Source organism: Phyllostomus hastatus, unplaced genomic scaffold (assembly GCF_019186645.2).
Source record: "Phyllostomus hastatus isolate PE091 unplaced genomic scaffold, TTU_PhHast_1.1 phas_scaffold_21, whole genome shotgun sequence".
NCBI classification, from domain to species: Eukaryota; Metazoa; Chordata; class Mammalia; order Chiroptera; family Phyllostomidae; genus Phyllostomus; species Phyllostomus hastatus.
Window position 1 is genome coordinate 18,068,403 of NW_025334017.1, and position 18,484 is coordinate 18,086,886.

General features: G+C 40.0%; 1 protein-coding gene and 2 non-coding genes across 4 annotated transcripts in view; 2 read left to right on the forward strand and 1 right to left on the reverse strand.

Annotated features, from left to right (window-relative positions):
- Nucleotides 1-6,108, forward strand: part of DPY19L4 (dpy-19 like 4) — a 69,724-nt gene extending 63,616 nt beyond the window's left edge. For both annotated transcript variants that reach the window (XM_045861177.1, XM_045861178.1), the window contains exon 19: nt 1,898-6,108. In XM_045861177.1, coding sequence (XP_045717133.1) covers nt 1,898-2,065 — 168 coding nt within the window. In that variant the 3' untranslated portion in view covers nt 2,066-6,108. The remainder of the gene's footprint in view (nt 1-1,897) is intronic.
- Nucleotides 6,109-7,467: 1,359 nt separating this feature from the next.
- LOC123833425 lies at nt 7,468-7,671 on the reverse strand. Its single transcript, XR_006788257.1, has one exon. It is a non-coding gene; the product is annotated as a small nucleolar RNA SNORA73 family (small nucleolar RNA).
- Nucleotides 7,672-11,564: 3,893 nt separating this feature from the next.
- On the forward strand, nt 11,565-11,667 carry LOC123833414. The gene has a single exon (XR_006788248.1). It is a non-coding gene; the product is annotated as a U6 spliceosomal RNA (small nuclear RNA).
- Nucleotides 11,668-18,484: the final 6,817 nt, after the last annotated feature.

The window sequence follows — 18,484 nt, forward strand, 5'->3', positions numbered from 1 at the left end:
ATAACTATGTATGGTACCAGGTGGGTACTGTGTCTGGTGCCAGGTGGGTACTGGAAATATCAGGGGGAACACTTTGTAAAGGACATGCTGTACTTTCAGGTGAAACCAATACAAAATCATGCTGAAGAAAAATGAGCATTTAAACAAAAAGATGGCATAATTGGATTTGAATGATGATTTTAACTGATAATAGTCTATAGAGCATTTGGTTGCAATGTTATATTATATTGAGAAAGTTATTATAATTTAATATATCTAGAAAAATTGCTTAGTAAATTTTAGCAGTTCTTACACTGAGTCCCTTTTATCCACAACAATTAGTGTATTCAGAGCCACTTTAGTCATTAGGACTTAGTTACATCTTGATTTTTCATTTATTTGAGCTGTTTTACCAGATATCTTACCTCTCAGCCTGCAGTGCATACTGTATGTCTAGCAGCCAAGAAGACTGGCAGGGGAGAGTGTTGTCTGGATTGGGCACCTTTACTTCTGTGACAGTTGGGGGTGGAGGACCTTAGGAAAGTTTACTAGATCATTCTAGGCTGGAGTGCATAGTCTGTTCAGGTTGCAACCAAGATTTGTGTGTGTGTGTTGGGGGGGCGGGGGGGTCCCTTCCTAAATAATTAGTTCTTTGTCTTACCATCCCAGACTAGTTTGGAGCTGAGAAGTTAGTTTTTATGATTTTCACCTTTTTCTTTCTTCATGACCCCTTAAACTTATAATATAAATACTGTTTTCTGCTGCATGCATTTTGAATTTTCTCTCTTCATACTTGATATCCGTGATCTTTGGCTTAATTGGTGCCAAAATGGAATTTTACTAAAGATAACAGGGACCTGGCCAGGTGGCTGAGTTGGCTGGTGTGTCGTCCCATGCACCAAAAGGTTGAGGGTTCGATTCCCAGTCAGAGGACATACCTAAATTGCAGGGGAGTGCTTATGAGAGTCAACAGATCAGTGTTTCTCTCTCACTTCTCTCCCCCCCCGCCTCATTGATATCTCTCTATCAAATCAATAAACATATCCTCAGGTGATTATTTCTTAAAAAGGAGTTAACAAAAACCATCATAAGTATTTAGTAATTGCTGCTGTATTGGTGTCTGCTATCTGGATCCTTTTTGTAACCTACTTTTGGCTAGCTTTTTGCTCCATTTTGAAGATCAGGTTACTTTCATATAATGTCAGGAACAGACTTAAAGCTAATCTACCCTTTCACCCTTATTAAAGTTGGCTCTCTGACATCTTTCTTAGGCATTAGAGTAACATTTAGTGTTTCACAGAAAAATCCTTCAAGCTAACTAAGCTACCTTAATGAACCTCATCAAGCTGGGAATGTAAAGGTTTGCCCTGGATAAGTCCCCAAAATTTACTTGCTTACTAGATAATTGTAAATCAATTCTACACCAGGTAAGTGTTGACATATACATTAAGAATATAATACAAGGTGGGGCAAAGTAGGTTTACATTTGTGAGTACACAAAACACAGAGTTTATTCTTATATTATTATTTATTAATTATTGTATTCTCTTCCATAGAATAACTGTAAATCTACTTTTGCCCCACCCCATACATGTATTTCTTATCCCTGGTAGGCTCAGTGATCAAGTTCTTAAGAGGAATAATAATGGACCATGGAGACATAGGCTTCTAAATTTTAGGATTAAATTTTTTAAAAGTTAGAAAGACTTTGTATTAGTGTCTCAATCTCAATGGGAAGCTCAGAAGTCTAGTGTAAGTGGTGACTCTCTTATGGTTAGGCTTCTTTCTGCTGAACAACATGAGGTTGTCCATGTTTAGCAGAATGTATTTCCATAGAAATGGAACAGTCATTTGTACATTAACTGCATTTCTCCTATAAGCTTAAGCTTTTTTAACATTGTTTCATATCTTTTGATAGGTGGTTTGTGAAGAGGATGATGACAAGTTAACCTACTCAAAATATGGGCGATTTTGTCATGAGGTCAAAATTAACTATTCTCCATACGTGAATTATTTCACTAGAGTATACTGGAACAGATCCTACTTTGTATATAAAATCAACACTGTGATATCCTTTCAGTCTTGAAAATAGCAGAGTCCTCATTTCAAAGACTTAAACCATCTGAAGTAAAACTCGATTTTCTTCTGCCAGTGTGGTATGCTTTTGGACGTCAGAGCACGGACATTTGAAGTGCTGCTGCTGCTTTCCGCCCCTGCGGTCGAGGGGGTCCAGAGTTCTGCGGGGAGTAGAGGGTTAAGCCTTACTGTCCTTTGGTAAAAGGTCAAATCGCACTGCTCTGTAGCATTCCAGCCAGGTATTTTCTTAGTGTCATATGGTCTTTACAGATTTTTCCTTCTAAACTGTTATAAAAATTTCCTTATAAATCTTCATTTTATCATGATATTGATCTTGAATTTGAATATGTTCAAGGTCTCAGTATATTTCTGAAACATAATATTTAATATACACTTAATGTGATATAATTATAGAGGAGAGAACTATTCTTACCCTCAAGGCAGTTTCTAAAGGTAGTTTATGGCTTATAATAGAACTGAAATGTTAACAATAAAAAACTAATTAAAATGTTAGGTGAAAACATGTGGCATTTAAATTAAAATGGAAATGATATAAAAGAAAGTGATTTCTAAGGATATATATAAAAATATATCCAGATTTTCCATGATACTGTTTCATTGTCTAATACTTATGTAAGTGAGCACTTTCTTAGTAATATATAGTGCATGATATTGCATTTTATTATTTTATGACTATTAACTGGTTACCTCTTGTTACTTATGCTCATAAATTTGATACCAATTTAATCATTATAAAACAGTAACTCATGTTACCTATATATTTTTTAAAACAGACATTTACAAGAATGTTCAGGTTTTTAAAAAATATGGATATGCAGCCCTGGCTGGTGAGGCTCAGTGGAGTGAGTGCCGGCTTGCGAACCAAAGGGTATCTGATTCCATTCCTGGTCAGGGCACATGCCTGGGTTGTGGACCTCGTTCCCAGTGGGGGTTGCATGAAGGGCAACCACACATTGATGTTTCTCTCCCTCTCTTCCTTCCTCCCTTACCCTTTCTCTAAAAATAAATAAAATCTTTTTAAAAAATAAATAAAAATATGAATATGGACTATACAGTCTATTCATATGTTTTCTACTGGAAATTAGGTTTAAAAAGTCTTTATCAAAATGAATATATATACACTAAAATGAGTAACAATTTTTGGAGTTATGTGTAGATGCTGTTAAACTTACCTCTGCATACAGGTTTATTATAAAACAAAAGTGCTACTATATATGAAAGTGTGATACAGTCTTCAACATAAAGAACAAAATGACAGTTATAATAACATCCACACCACAGTTTCACAGGCTAAATGCTCTGTTCCTTTAAGTTAAATGTTTTCATATTTTTTATCATTTAGTAAAAGAACATCTAAAATGATTTATTTGGCTTTATAAACAGATTCAGGATAAATATGTCACTTTAATAAGATGGTATGCATGTTTAGTTTATATATCTGTTTAGTGAATGGGTTTCAAAATTTTCACTTTTTAGAGTGCTATAAAAACTGCAGTTTTGCTACTCGACACTAGAAGGGAGCATCTTTTCATTATCTTTATTTTCTGTAACATATTTTAAGAGTACAGAAGCACATTCATTTCTTAGACTGGCTCTCTGTTGCTTTGCTCTTTTGGAGCTTAAGAATTGTGTGATGGTTGCGTCATATATCAGGGGCAATAGTTTCATTGGTTCTCATTTCATGCTTTTATGTAATTTTTTAACAATTCTATTAAGATAGCTATAGGCAGGATATTTCAAGTTCTATGTACATCTTAATAATGAGTCACTAATATTTAGCTTCAAGCCTTATGAAAATATCATCATAGTTACCTAAGTACATAGTGATTAGTCACATGGTAATACTTATGAGTAGAGCATGTAAAACCTTGTGATTGAAGAGTCAGCTTGCATGTTTTGAAAGGGGAATTGAACAGCCTATTTTCTACTATGAAATAATTAATTTTTATTGATTTACATTATGATCAAAGATACTGAATTATTAGTTTTATGTTTTTTGTTTTATTTTTATTTTTGGCATATTAGTTGTTTTTGCTTCTGTCAACTTGTTAAATAAAATAGATTTGGAGAAACTTTTAATTGAATTTTCTAAATAATGAATTTTTCATTCAGCATCATATGAAAAGGAAAATGTGAGCTTCAACATAGAAATAATAATACTGGATATGAGAGATAATATTATTTGTTTCTATTTTAACTCTAGTTAAAACAATAGTACTAGAAAACTTGGATGGAGGAGCACTTAATTGACTTCTTTGTAGAGTAACAAATGATTAAGAAGTTTGCAAGTAATTCTACTTGTGTAACTTACAAGTTGTTAGGTTTGACAACAAAGATCTATGTAAGGAGCACCTTTATGGTTTTTGTGTGGAAGGAATTTCTTAAAGAATACAGAGCATATTTTGCCTTTGCTATTGCAAAATCATTGAAATAAGTGCCTTAGCCTCTTAATTTCAAAGTTTACTTTTTATTTTCCAAAACGTATTATCCATTTCTTTCTTTCCCATAAGAAAATCACGGTAGCTTTTTTCTCATGGATAAGCACGAGAGAGTCCTCACTATGCTATTTTTACTAATGAACAAATCTTTATTATGGCAGCAATGGGATTTCTAGCTTGCTATATTCATTTATTTAGCTCCCAAATGCCAAACAGTCCAACAAATAAAACTTACCTGATAAGGTATGTGTTAAAGTATGTGGTGGTTTATATTTTTTCTATCTTTTGGCATGTGTATCTTGGTGCTTTTTGTTAGACTGTTCGGTTTTACAACCTAGGGAGTATGCATCATACTTCACAATGTTTTTTTTTATTACTTTGTACATACAGACGGCATGTTTTTTCAAGATATTAACCCAAATCACCAATTGCCCATATGTTGTCACTCTTCCACATAGTCGGGAATGATTCCAGGAAAAGCAGAAATGGAGGTCAAAGTGTGTTACAAGTTAGAGCCGAAAAACATGTTTTAAAAATTATGAATTTCTTGACGGGCACAATAAATAGCCATCTGATTAAACTGTTTTGTTTTTTAAAAACTCTTTTGGCCCTTTCTATTTTGAACTGTTAAAATATTTTTATGTCTTTTATGGGTCAAACTAGTGTCTCTCTTTATAAAATTGTAGGGTTTCTTAAAGTTCTATGTCACTCGATTTTTTGGTGTGTTTATTTTAAATGTGTGAATATTTAAAGGGCATATGTTATGAATTATTCTATATATTTAAGAACCTTCTGTAAAACAAATAACTTCTTCCTGATTTATACTTCAATATATTCTCTCTTTATGTGTTCAATTTTTAAAATAAATAGTTTTTGCCATTTGCTAACAGTTTTAGATGCCAATATGTCTTAAAATTAAAGCTCTGAAAAGTTGCAAGTAAAATTGAACAGTTATTGAAACAATAACTCATTAAGTTTTTTAATGTGTAGAGTTAACAGTTTAAATAATTAGATATGAAAATTGCAAAAGAATATATTTGATTTCACTATGTTTCATCCATCAAGGTTTCTAAACATTAAACTTCTTTTTCATAGTAAAAAGGGTACTGTAGAACAACATTTGCTGGATTTAGCATCAAGAAATCTTTGAATCATTTCTGTTTATGAGTTTCTTAGAATTTGCAATATTTTACACTTGGTATATATAATCCTATGTGCAGTTCTATAAGAATATCTGACCATTGTATTTAGTGGCATAATAGTATCAGAAAGAAACATGCATTCCAACCTAATAGTTTGGAATATTTTCTAAAGAATCCTTTCACTTTTTTATGTGAATAGCTTTGTACAGCTGTTTAACAAAGACGAATACAACTGATTTTATGTATGTTGACTTCTGAATCATATCTATGACAATGAACATTTAGATTAAATGTATTCCTCCTGTAAGTAAGGTTATATCTTTGCAAAAGAATAAAAGTTAATTCCAATAAATATAAATCCTTTAAAAGAGTTGAGATACCAACTAGTTTACTTCACATATTTGTAATGTGTACCTATTATCAAGAATAAAATTATTTCATGCTTAATTACACTCCTTGTTATATTTCCAAAATAAAATTCTTTAAAAAAAATTTAAAGTTATTTTCATTTATATAGAGACTGGTTTTGTTACATCTTTATTGAGATAAAATTTACATACCATACAGTTCACCCATTTAAAGTGTACAGTTTTACAGTTTTTAGTATAGTCACAGAGTTGTGCAATTACACCACAATTTTGGAACATTTTTATCACCTTAAAAAGAAGCTGCATACCTTTTGGCTGTCACCCTCAACCACACCATTCTTGGGCAACTCCTACTAATAGACTTTCTGTCTCTACAGTTGCCTATTCTGGACATTTCATGTAAATGAAATCATATAATATTATGTATACTTGGTCTTTTGTGACTGGTTTCTTTCATTTAGCATAATGTTTTCAAAGTTCATTCATGTTGCATGTATCCTTTATTATTTCCAAATAATATTGCATTTTATGAGTATACCATGGTTTATTTGTCCATTCGATAACATTTGGGTTATTTTTACTTATTGGCTATTGCATTGCTTTAATGCTGCTATGAACATTTGTGTATAAGTTTTTGGGTGAACATAAGTTTCATTTTTCTTGGGTATATGTCTAGGAGTAGAATTTCTGGGTCACATGATAACTGTGGTAACTATTTGAGAAGCTTCTAGACTGGTTTTCAAGGTGACTGTACCATTTTACAATCCCTCCAACAGGAGTGAGGTTACCAATTGCTTCACACCCTCACCAACACTTGCTGTTATCGTTTTTCTTGACTATAGCCATCCTGGGGGGTGTGCAGTGGCACATCACTGTGGTTTTAATCCACATTTCCATCATGACAAAAGATGTTGAGCATCTTTTTGTGTGCTTAGTGGTTGGTCATTTATATATCTTCTTTGGAGTAATGTTCATTCACATTGTTTGTCCATTGAGTGTGTTTCCTTCACTTCCTTGATGTGTCCTTTGAAACACAGATGCTTTTAATTTTGATTGTGTTGTTACTCACACTTGATGTTACCAATGAAACATTTTTACTCTGGTGTGTTTGAAGTGGATCTATATGCATGTATTCTACTTGGAGTTTGTTGAGCTACATTAAGAATTTCTTAAAAATCAAACTTGGAATTCTTGTATTCCTATTGCACATACATTGATGTACTTAATAGTGACCCACATTTCTCTGTGGCTGTGTTCAATTTTCTTCAGTCTTTTTTCTCTTTGTTCTTTGGATTGCATTGTTTCTATCGATCTTCAAGTTTGCTAATTCCTTCTTCTGTCAGCTTAAATCTGTTGAGCCCTTCTGGTATATTTTTCATTTCAGTTGTACTTTGCAACTTCAGAATTTCCATTTGTTTTTTTTTAATTAAATTTTTTTTTACTAAATGTTTCCTGCATGGTTTGTCTCCTCAGTCACTGTCGAAAGGACTCTGAGAAGCTGTAGGAATATGCAGGTGCAGACCTAAGGCCCGGCTTTCTCTCCAACGTCGTGGAAAGGGACTGTACATCACAGGGCAGAACCCTATGCTCCCCTTTGCCACCTAGACAGAGCCCAGGGAGAGTGACCTCCCAGGGTATCCACGTTGGTTCCATTTGGTTCTCTTTTTTTAAAAAATAATATTAATCTTTTTACCAATACTTTCTGTTTATAGTCAGTCTGGGTCTTGATATCCGCCCTACCTCCCCATTCCTTGGAACTTGTTATTATAGTTGGCTTGTTTATTTCTTTAGTGTCTGGCTGGACTTATTTCAGTGATGTTGGTTTCCTCTGCATTATGGAAACTTTGTCGTTGGTCCTCAGATGTCACTCCCTCGAGCGTATACACAGTCACTCTGGGATGACAGTGGGTGTAGCAGGGCTCCTTACTGTTGCCTTGATCCTGTCCAGCTGTTAAGCTCAACTAGTCATTGGCTGATTGCTCTGTTGTGTTCAACAATACTCTGGAGTATAAATTACTAAGCCATCCTAAGCCAATCAAATCCCAGCTCCCTTGAAGGGATAGTATTTGGAGTCAATTGTTGTGGTTTGTTCTAATGCCAGAAGGCCTCTTAGCTGTCTTTTTCCTTGGTTCTCTCTGGCAAGCTAGGGGACCTTTGGTTTGGCTTGTATCTCTTTCAAATCCAGCTTCTGCTTAATTGCTTTCCACCAAAATTTGCTATTTTGAGTACTCTTAGGCTTTAACTTCTTTATACTGTTTCAAATAAATTCACCCATTTGGGACCTCTCTGTTTAACATTCTGATTCTCTCTCTAGGCAAAAATTACTGGGCAACAGCTCTGAGCTGGGAGTGGTAACAGGTATGCCACTCTGAGTGACACTCCTACTTTGGGAGCAGGCTTCTGGGTTGGGATGTAGCCTCTCTGGTCTTTTTGACATGCCTCTACTGGAACCTTTGCCCCACAAATTAGCTACGGTGAGTAATCAGGGGCCCACCATTAATGTGGCATGTCTAAGGTAGAGCTTCTACTCTAAGAGTGGAGGCTGGGTGAAAGAAGGTTGCTCCTCACCTCTTCTTCTCATTTGCTTGGAATTTAACTTTGGCAGCTCATGGCTGGGGTAGATGAGAAATTTTGGTGGCCTGCACCTCCAGAGAAGATACTGTTGCCCTTCTTGGCCAGAAGCTGAGGTAGAAAGGTTACCCTGTATTCTTGGCTTTACTCACTTGGACTGGAGTTTCTATCATACTGAGTTTGGAGGGGAGAAGGAAGGAGTGGGTAGTGGTTCAGATGCCACATTTGGTACAGAGTCTGTCTGTTCTCTTTGAGTTTCAGTAGATTTTTTTCAAAAATAAGTCTTCACTTGCCATATACCCTTAGGTCAATTTTCAGAGCTTTTAAATGGCTCATTTCTTAAAAATAATTATTATCAGTTAGTTTTGTTTCACAGAGGTCTCCTTATAATGCCATTTAAGTCTATTAACCAGAAAAAATTAGCAGATCATTTGCAGTAGTTACTAATCAGCTTTCTCTCTTGGTACTATCATTGGTAAGGAAATAGTATTAATAGCTATTGGTTACCTGAAAAATTGTGACTGGACCTACTGAATGGCTATTTGTCAGTCTGATAAACTGAATGTCTTATAGAAATAAAAAACAAGCTCAAGTAATTGCTGCTGTTATTCAGTTTTAATATTACTTAATGGACTTCATAATCACAGTGACAAAGTACAATAAAGTGAAGATAATGTTTAATCCACAGGGTAATTGGTGAGAAATAAAAATTGATTTTAAGTAAAGCATTTTTAGTTCCTGCCACATAGCAAATGTTTTGTAAATGTAAGCTATCATTATCTCTATCAAGTTTTTATCCAATTCCTAATACATAGCAAGCAATGCAAGCACTTACACAGCTCCTATACAGTATTTTTCAAATTGTTAAGCATTGCATTAGGAATTCTGCAAGACTTGACCCTAAAGGTTGGCTTATTAAATAAACGTAATACTGGAACAAGTAACTAGCAATATACATTTACATGATTCTAAGGAATTATATTTATTATAAGCAAAAAAGTGAGCAATATATGAGGTCTGTCCAGAAGGTACCCAACCATGTAATATAAAAAATAGAGACGTTCATTGAAGAAGATACAAGAAACTGTACATAGGACAATGAGGCTTCAGTCCCCTTCAAAGTAGGCACCTTGGGACCTCACACAGTCTCTGCATCTCATTACTTCTGCCCACTAATTTCCTGCAAAGTTAATACTTTGGCTTGGCCCATTCTGAAATCTGGGTCATGGCATCTTGTTGGCTTCAACTCCCTTTTATTGTTTTTGCTCTATTATCACTTACTTGAGATTTCTGAGAATCTGGACCAGCTTGAGTTTTTAGATTAGGCCATTGGCTCTATTGAATAACAAACACTGGGCATTTTCTTTGTGGTAGACACTGCTACGTGATTTGACATAAGTCATTTACTTAATCCTTTAGCAACTCTATAATTAGTGTTATACAACAATTAGTTGTTATACAACAATTAAGTGTTGTAACTGGGATTTAAATTTCGGTTTGCTCCCTTGGATGGCTTCCGGCATTTACCTGGATTTGTGGAAACGGGAGATCTAGAAATGGGAACCTCTAGCAGAATTGAGCAGTTGCCTCGGCCAGAAGTGGCTCCACATCATTCTCAGCTGCGCTAGCTTTGTCCCGGGAATCTTGTAGCGAAAAGGCCAAGCGATAGCTGCTGATGTGAAGGCTTAGTGCGGCTGTGCTAGAGCCTCCACGCCCGCTGTCTGAGAGCACGGTGCACAGTACCAATTCGGCACTGCAGTAAGGTTGGGCCGGGCGTGGGTGGACTGCGCTGAGACCCTCTTTCCGGAGGCGGTTCCCGCAAGGAGGCATCCTGACTCTGGCGAGTATTTAGAAGAGAATGCTGTTGGGCACGACTTAATGTAAGCTGAGTTGACAAAGTGAAGGGAAGCCCACCTGGTGCTCCTCGGACACCTGCTGCTGTGAGGTCGCTAACCGCAAAGGCACTGAATGGAGAAGGCGGGGCCCAATGCCCATTGAGGGGATTGGCTGCTGAGGATGTGGGGCGGAGTCATTCCCCAGCCAATGGGTGGTGCGTTCCCGCCGCGGGCGTTGTTCAGCCTGCTTCTGCCCGGGAGTCGGGTTCTTTCCTCTACGTCTGGGCTTCAGCGAGCCCTCTCTTACCTAGACAGCCTTGGAATGTCACCTGGTGCCCTCTCCTTCCGGCCCTCCCCGCGAGCCCTGGGAGGGCGTCACACCCGGTGCTGCTCAAATATGCGCCCAGATGCGGGCTCCTCGGGAGACGGAGGCAGGTTTCAACTACCCTGAGGCGTCCCAGCCTCGACGCCCCGTGCGTAACTCGCTTGGGGTTCTGCAGAAGTGGATTAAGGTGCACACGCCTCGTAGGCACAGCAACCTGCGGGTGGCCGACCGGTCCCCGAGTGAGCGCGTGGGGCTCCGGGTGGCAGCGCGTCGTCCCAGCTCCGCGGCCTCCGGTGAAGTGGAGAAAGTGGAGAGGGAGAGCCTCGGCCTCCGGCGAAGTGGAGAAAGTGGAGAGGGAGAGCCTCGGGGGAGGCGACGTGAGGTGTCCTGAGTCCTGTGGGAGATGCTCGCGCCCTTTCTTTGGATCTCGTCCAGGGACACTAACGTTCGCAAGCATTGGGAGAGCGAATGGGAGTAGCCAGAAGTTTGGGCACAGTTACAAATACAAATGGAGTGAAGGTCCTGGTCTCTTCTCCACCCGAGCACTCAGCGGTGCAGACTATGCCCGAGGGGATAGGGACCCTCGCTCTTCAGTGCTCTCGTTCACTGCTGCCCTCTTCGGGACTATCCTAGTAGAGTCGGTCTTTTCTGAGACTAACTCGACCGTAAATACTGACTGAGAGCTGCAGGGGCGTTAGAGTGTCGAGGGAGAGGAGATCTCGATACCTTTAAATTGGCGTTCTTGAAGTTTTCTAAGTGTGCGTGTGTAGGAGGGGATATTTGTCACTTTCTTGGGAGCCGGGAAGGACCTGGTGAAGAGTTAGTTCGAGTAAAATTGGAACGATACAGGGAAGATTAGCATGGCCCCTGCACAAGGATGGCACGCAGATTCGTGAAACGTTTCATATTAAAAAAAAAAAGAAGAAGAAGAAGAAGAGTTAGTTGGAGGCGCTCTGAAAAGAGGAAAGGGCAAACAAGGGTGAGACTCAGCCAAAAGGTAGGTGGAAGCAGAGTGTAGCGGTGGAATGTGTCCCCGGGAAGGCTGGGGATTCTGCTCGCCCAGCTCTCTCCTTGCGCCCTGGTGCCAGGTTCAGAGTCAGGATTTGGGAGACCTGGCTTTCAGAGCAGTACACCCTTATTTTCTTTCAGGGAGCCAGCAGGTAAATGCTACCTTGCCCACTGATTTAGGCTAACAATAACTGCGACAGCTCCAGGACTCTAGTTGTATGATTTAAAGAAAAAAATTATTGAATTTATTGGTTAATAAAATCTCCCCGGCAGGGGCGCTGCCTCTGCCCTTTTTAGTTCACCCTGCCTGGACCCCAGTGCATGATCCATTAGCCAATGACAGGTAAGATTCCTCAAGGGAGGGATGATCTAAGGCATGATCATGGGACCCCCAGGGAAGGACTTGGGGGTCTATAGCAAAAGAGGGTGATGTACCCTCGCCCCTTGGCTTTGACATAGTCTGAGTCCTCATTCTGTCTGTAAGAAGTCTCCTAATCTCTTGGCTTCCTTACTTTTCCTGCTTGACTTAAGCCTGAAACAATGACAGAGGACAGTGCAGCCCTGTGCTGGAAAGGGCGGGTTCCCTGGGGCGATCAGGCCTAAAAAAGAATGCATAAAAATCCTGTGAAAACTACTTTGCTAAGAATGTTCTCGATTTTCTTTTTTTTCTTTTTTGTAGTATGGGTGGGTTTATTCTGTGAAACTTGTAATTTTTTAAATATATTTTATTGATTATACTATTACAGTTGTCCCATTTTCCCCCTTCACTCCCCTCCACCCTGTACACCCTCTCCCACCCATATCCCCCCTTTAGTCATGTCCACGTGTCATACTTATAATTTCTTTAGCGTCTACATTTCCCATACTATTCTTACCCTCCCCCTATCTATTTTCAACCTTATTACAAGAATAAGTAACATTCTATGCTACTTATTCTCTGTACCTTTTCCCCCTCTCTCCTCCTCCCAGTCCTCTGTTGCTAAACCTCCATGTGATCTCCATTTCTGTGGTTCTGTTCCTGTTTTAGTTGTTTGCTTAGTTTCTTTTGTTTTTGCTTTAGGTGTGGTTGTTCATAATTGTGAGTTTGCTGTCCTTTTACTATACATGTTTTTTCTTTATCTTCTTTTCTTAGATAAATCCCTTTAGCATTTCATAAAATAAGGGCTTGGTGATGATGAACTCCTTTAACTTGACCTTATCTGAGAAGCACTTTATCTGCCCTTCCATTCTAAATGAGAGCCTTGCTGGATAGAGCAATCTGGGATGTAGGTCCTTGTCTTTCATGACTGGGAATACTTCTTTCCAGCCCCTTCTAGCCTATAAGGTCTCTTTTGAGAAATCAGCTGACAGTCTGATGGGAACTCCTTTGTAGGTTACTGTCCCATTATCTCTTGCTGCCTCTAGGATTCTCTCCTTCATTTTTACCTTGGCTAATGTAATTATGATGTGCCTTGGTGTGTTTCTTCTTGGGTCCAACTTCTTTGGGGCTCTTTGAGCTTCCTGGATTTCTTGGAATTCTATTTCCTCTGCCAGAGTGGGGAAGTTCTCCTTTATTATTTGTTCAAATACGTGCTCAATCTGTTGCTTTTCCTGTTCCCCTTCTGGTACCCCTATAATTCGGATGTTGGAACATTTCAAGATGTCCTGGAGGTTCCTAAGCTTCTCCTCGTTTTTTTTTATTCTTATTTCTTCATTCTTTCCTGCTTGATTGTTTTTTTCTTCCTTCTGGTCCACTCTATTGTTTTGAGTCCCAGTTTCCTTCCCTTCACTTTTGGCTCTCCGTGCATCTTCCTTCATCTCTTTTATGGTAACCTGCATTTTTTCATGTAATTTGGGCCCAAAATCAACCAATTCTGTGAGCTTCCTGATCACCAATGTTTTGAATTGTGCATCTGATAGATTGGCTATTTCTTGGTTGCTCAAAAGGATGAGTCCTGGGGGACTGATCTGTTCTTCTGTTGGACACAGGTCTCTCTCCTGCCCCCCCCCCGCCCCGTCTGCTTGCTCTTGTTACGGTGAGGGGCAGAGCCTTAGGTGTTCCCTTGGGCTGGGCACCCCAGTTGCTAGATTGTGACGTTGTATGTGGGGGCGGGGGCGAACAATGGCAGTAGCTCCATTCTCCTGGGATCTCAGTCCCTCTCTGGGATCCTGGGTCACTCTGCCCTGGTCCACAATGCCACCTCACTGGGTCCACCAGCCGCTGCTTGCGTACTCAGGGCCCACTGCTGTGTCCCAGAAGGCTTACGCGCTCCCGGTTGCCTTGTAAGCCCAGTTCTCCCCGATCTCCCCACGTGGAGACCTGAGCCCGCTCCTCCTCTCAGCCCCTCCTACTGGTCTGGATGAATGGGTCTATTTCAAGTTCTTGGCTGTCCCACTTCCATTCAGATAAATTCTCTATCAGTTCTGGGTGTTATTCTAGCTCTAAATTGTTGTTGTTCTAATCTTGGTTGTGCGTGGAGGTACAGTGTGTCCACCTATGCCTCCATCTTGCCGGAAGTCTCAGTTTTCTGATAAGGGTTTGAGCAGGAAATGAGTTTGTTTCCCAAAGTTTTGTAGCCCTTTAGCTAACAGACCCTGACTCAGAATAAGCCCTCATAATTCTTTGTATGTTACCTATTGTTTAATCCTTACTGCCTGACAATGATTAAAGAGTTTTACCTGTATTCCTGTGTAAATTGAACCCAATAAAAGCCCATTGAGAAAAAGGTCTTGGCCCTTCTACTTTAAGAGATCAGCCACCTTTCCTCCCCAGATCATGTCTTGGTAGACTTATTCTCATCTGTAGTGGCCAGGGGCGGGGAAGGGGTCCTGCGGGCAGAGCCCCCCCAACAAGAGAGTATTATGCTAAGTGGAATAATTGCATGATTTTTAAATGTGCCCAAGGTATTCTGCATGGGAAGTGCAGTATGTAGAGATACCAATGAGTGTCATACCATATTCATAGACTTAGATGGGGAGAGTGGAGAGGAGTTGTTTGAAATTTCATTTAATCAGTAAATGTTTGTGGAATGCCGGTCATATAAGGTCTGTCCAGAAAAAGTTCAGCCATTGTTAATAGAATGAGAATGGTTTGGGCAACATAGATGTAACCTGGAAGCCAAGGAGAGTGGACTGGAATGCATATGTGTAAACAATGACAATATCACTGTTGTGCGGGCATGTGTACTGTGTGGCCATCACATTCAAAATGACTGAACAAGTACAGCAATGGATCTGCATCAAATTTTGTGTTTAACTTGAACATTCCTCCACGGAAACTATTCAGATGATTCAGAAGGGTTTTGGGGACAATGCAATGAGTGCAGTGCAAATAAAAGTATGGCACAAATGCTGCAAAGATGGTTGAGAATCTGTTGAAAGTGATCCACATTCTGGAAAGACTGCAATAAGCAGAACCCCTGAGAATGTTGGCAGTGTATGGCTGCAATCAACAAAGATCAGCGACTGACAGTGTGAAAACTAGAAGCTGATCTGGGGATTCCCAAAAACAACTGTGTCTGAGATTTTGATGCAGGATCTTTGCAGAATATGTGGCAAAATTCACTTCCACAGTTTCTGCTACCAGAGCAGAAGGAACATCATGCCCCTAATGACTTGATTCGAACTGCTACCAATAAACCAGATTTCCTTGAGAAGGTCATAATAACTGGAGTTGAATCATGGGTCTATGGTTATGGTTTGGAAATGAAGGCCCAGTTGTCCCAATGGAAGTTGTCTGGTTCTCCACACCCAAAGAAGGTGCAGCAAAGTTGCAGCAAGATCAAGACCATGTTAACTGTGTTATTTTGATTGGGAAGGTGTTGTACATCAGGGATACGCCACTCTAGGCCAAACCTGGATGTGGATAAGGAGTACTACCTCAATGTTCTTCGTTGGTTGACAGATGCAATATGATCAAAATGGCTGCAGCTATGGCAACTGGTGACTGGCAGCTTCATCATAACAATGTGCTTACTCATGCATCACCTCTTGTGAAGAATTTTTTTGGTGAAACATCAAATCACTCAGGAGACTTAGCCCCGCTAAAGCCCAGATTTGGTGCCCTGTGACCTCCAGCTTTTGCCAAAATTAAAATCACCTTTGAAAGAGAAGAGATTTAAGAGCTTCGATGAGAGTCAGCAAAATACAACAGGGCAGCTGTTTACAACAAAAGGTTTTGCAGAGTGTTTTGAACAGTGGAAGAGACACTGGAAGAACTGTGTGAGGTCCCAATGTGCCTACTTTAAAGGGGACTAAGGCATCATTGTCCTATATACGATGTTTCTTATATCTTGTGCCTTCTTCAATGACTGTCTCTATTTTTCATATTACATGGTTGGATACTTCTGGACAGACTTGTATGACAGGAGTGTCATGCCTATATCCTAACAAATTCCCCAAGAGCAGCACTATTCTGGTTCCCACTGTATATCCTGCCACAGAGTAGATCCCAGGAAGTAATTCTGGGAGGAATGAAGAAAAATTTTCCTTATTTTTCTAGTCTGGTTAAAAAGGCAAGTATATAAATAAGTCATTAATACATTTTATTACTACACTAACACATCAGAATCATTAATGTATTCTGATAAGTGTTATCTGGAAGAATAGAGAGACTTCCTAATTTTGCTGAAACCTCCTTCAGCCAAATCTGAAAAGTACCCAGTTTAGAGGATGAACAAGAATTTGATGAGAGGTACAGAGATTCAAGTAGAAGGAATGGTTTCTCTTTTATAAATCTTTCTTTTTCAAGGAAGTAATGACTTGTATGCAAAGGGGTTGTGGCATAAACCAGATACAGGGCTTCATGTATTTCACCTTCTTATTTTGAAGTAGTTTACATAAATATAATCACCCAAGATAAACGTAACTTTAAGATTTTATTTATTTATTTTTAGAGAGAGGGAAAGGGAGGGAGAGAGGGAGAGAAACATCAATGAGAGATACATTGATCTGTTGCCTCCAACATGCCCCAGCTGAAGAACTGGACCACAACCCAGGCATGTGCCCTGACTGGGAATCAAACTGGTAACCTTTTGGTTTGCAGGCCAGGACTCAATCCACTGAGCCACACCAGCCAGGGCGATAAACTTAACTTTAAAATAATTGTGGAAGGAGGTCAGAATAGGGAAATGAAGAGGTATGAGGAGCTAGGGAAGAGTTAGGTTATGTAAATGATAAAATAGCTAAGTTACAGTTGAAACATGGGGTAGTCAGCTCAGAGTGCTATGTGCACACCTTTTCAGATACACACACACCCCAAAGAGGTTGTTTTTCTCTTCTAAAGGGGCTCCACGGAACCCCTCAGACTGTAAAGAACACGGTTTGGAAATCATGTATTATACAAGTAAAAATATGAGGGCCTAAACTAATAAATATCAATAGGGAGATTAAATCATTATTTTTGTGAAAGATTTGGCATACTTTATTCACCAGTTAGGCATAAAAAAAGAAAGGGAACAAGAATGGCTCCCATGTTTCTGACTCTAGTGACAGGGGTAGATGACCTGTGTCTCCATCTTCTATCAAACTAGAGTATAGCTAAGGGACACGTTTGAAATTCATGTTGGAAATACTAAGTATGCACCGCTTGTGAGGTTCGAAATGGAAATGCCCAGCAGACACTGAGAGTTTGGAGAACAGTTGTGCTCAAGAGCTAGAATTGTAGGAGTGGGGCAGGGAGTGACCAGGATGGTTTTTACAATGAAAAGAAGACTAAGAATAGGATGCCAGTAAGCACCAAAATGAAAGAGTGGGGAGAGGCAGTGCACAGCCCAGAAAAATGTGCAGGAAGAGAACAAGGCAATGGTTGCCATTGACATATTCAATTTACTTTCACAAATGGAGGAGCTACTTCCATGTTGGGAACCGCCCTGACTGGTATTAGAAGCTGAGACCCCCGCCTAGGCTAGGCTAAGGGAACGCCCTTGGAACCGTGAGCCGGCAAGGAGAAAAAAGCTTGTCTCCCTGGCAGTAATGCTGTTTCTGCTGCGGAACCCCAAAAAAGTTTGGTCGGTTAGCCAAAGACGGGTAAGATTCCCCACGGGGAACAACCCAAGCCAGGCACGATCACTTTTGGGAGGCCCCCCAAAAGAAGGACTTGGGGGGCTGCAGCAAAGGGGGGTGATGGACCCTCACTCCTCGGCTTTGACAAAGTCTGAGTTCTCAGCGTCCGGAAGAAAATCTCCTTATCTCTCGGTGGCTTTAGTTCCCGCGCTCCACCTAAGCCTGAAACAATGACGGGGAAGTGCAGCTCGGTACTGGGAAGTGCGGATTTCCCGGGGTGATCAGGCCTAAGAAAGAACATGTAAATTACTGTGAAACCTTCTTTGTCCAAGAATGCTCTTAGTTGAATGAGGAGGGTCTTAGGAGGAAGCTAGTTTGTTCCTCAGCCTTACAGCTCTTTGACCCCCCAACTCAATAGACTGGCAGAGCTCTTTGTTTTCTATATTCCTTACTTCCCCTAATGAGTATTGTACGTTACCTGAGTTATTATGTAGCATGAGCCTAATAAAAGCAGGTATGGACGGTGGATCAGCGCGCCCCCCACTAGGGGGGGTGGCCATTCTGTCCCTACTTCCCCACAGAAACTGGTTTGTCTCTGTGCATGTGTGTTTTTTCTCGCGTATTGTCGAGCCATCCACAGTGTGCCGTGGTCACTGCTGGCCGGGGACCCACGCGCAACAGCTGGCGCCCAACGTGGGGCAGCGATTCGGGACCACAGAGGTGGGACCCCGTTCGAGAC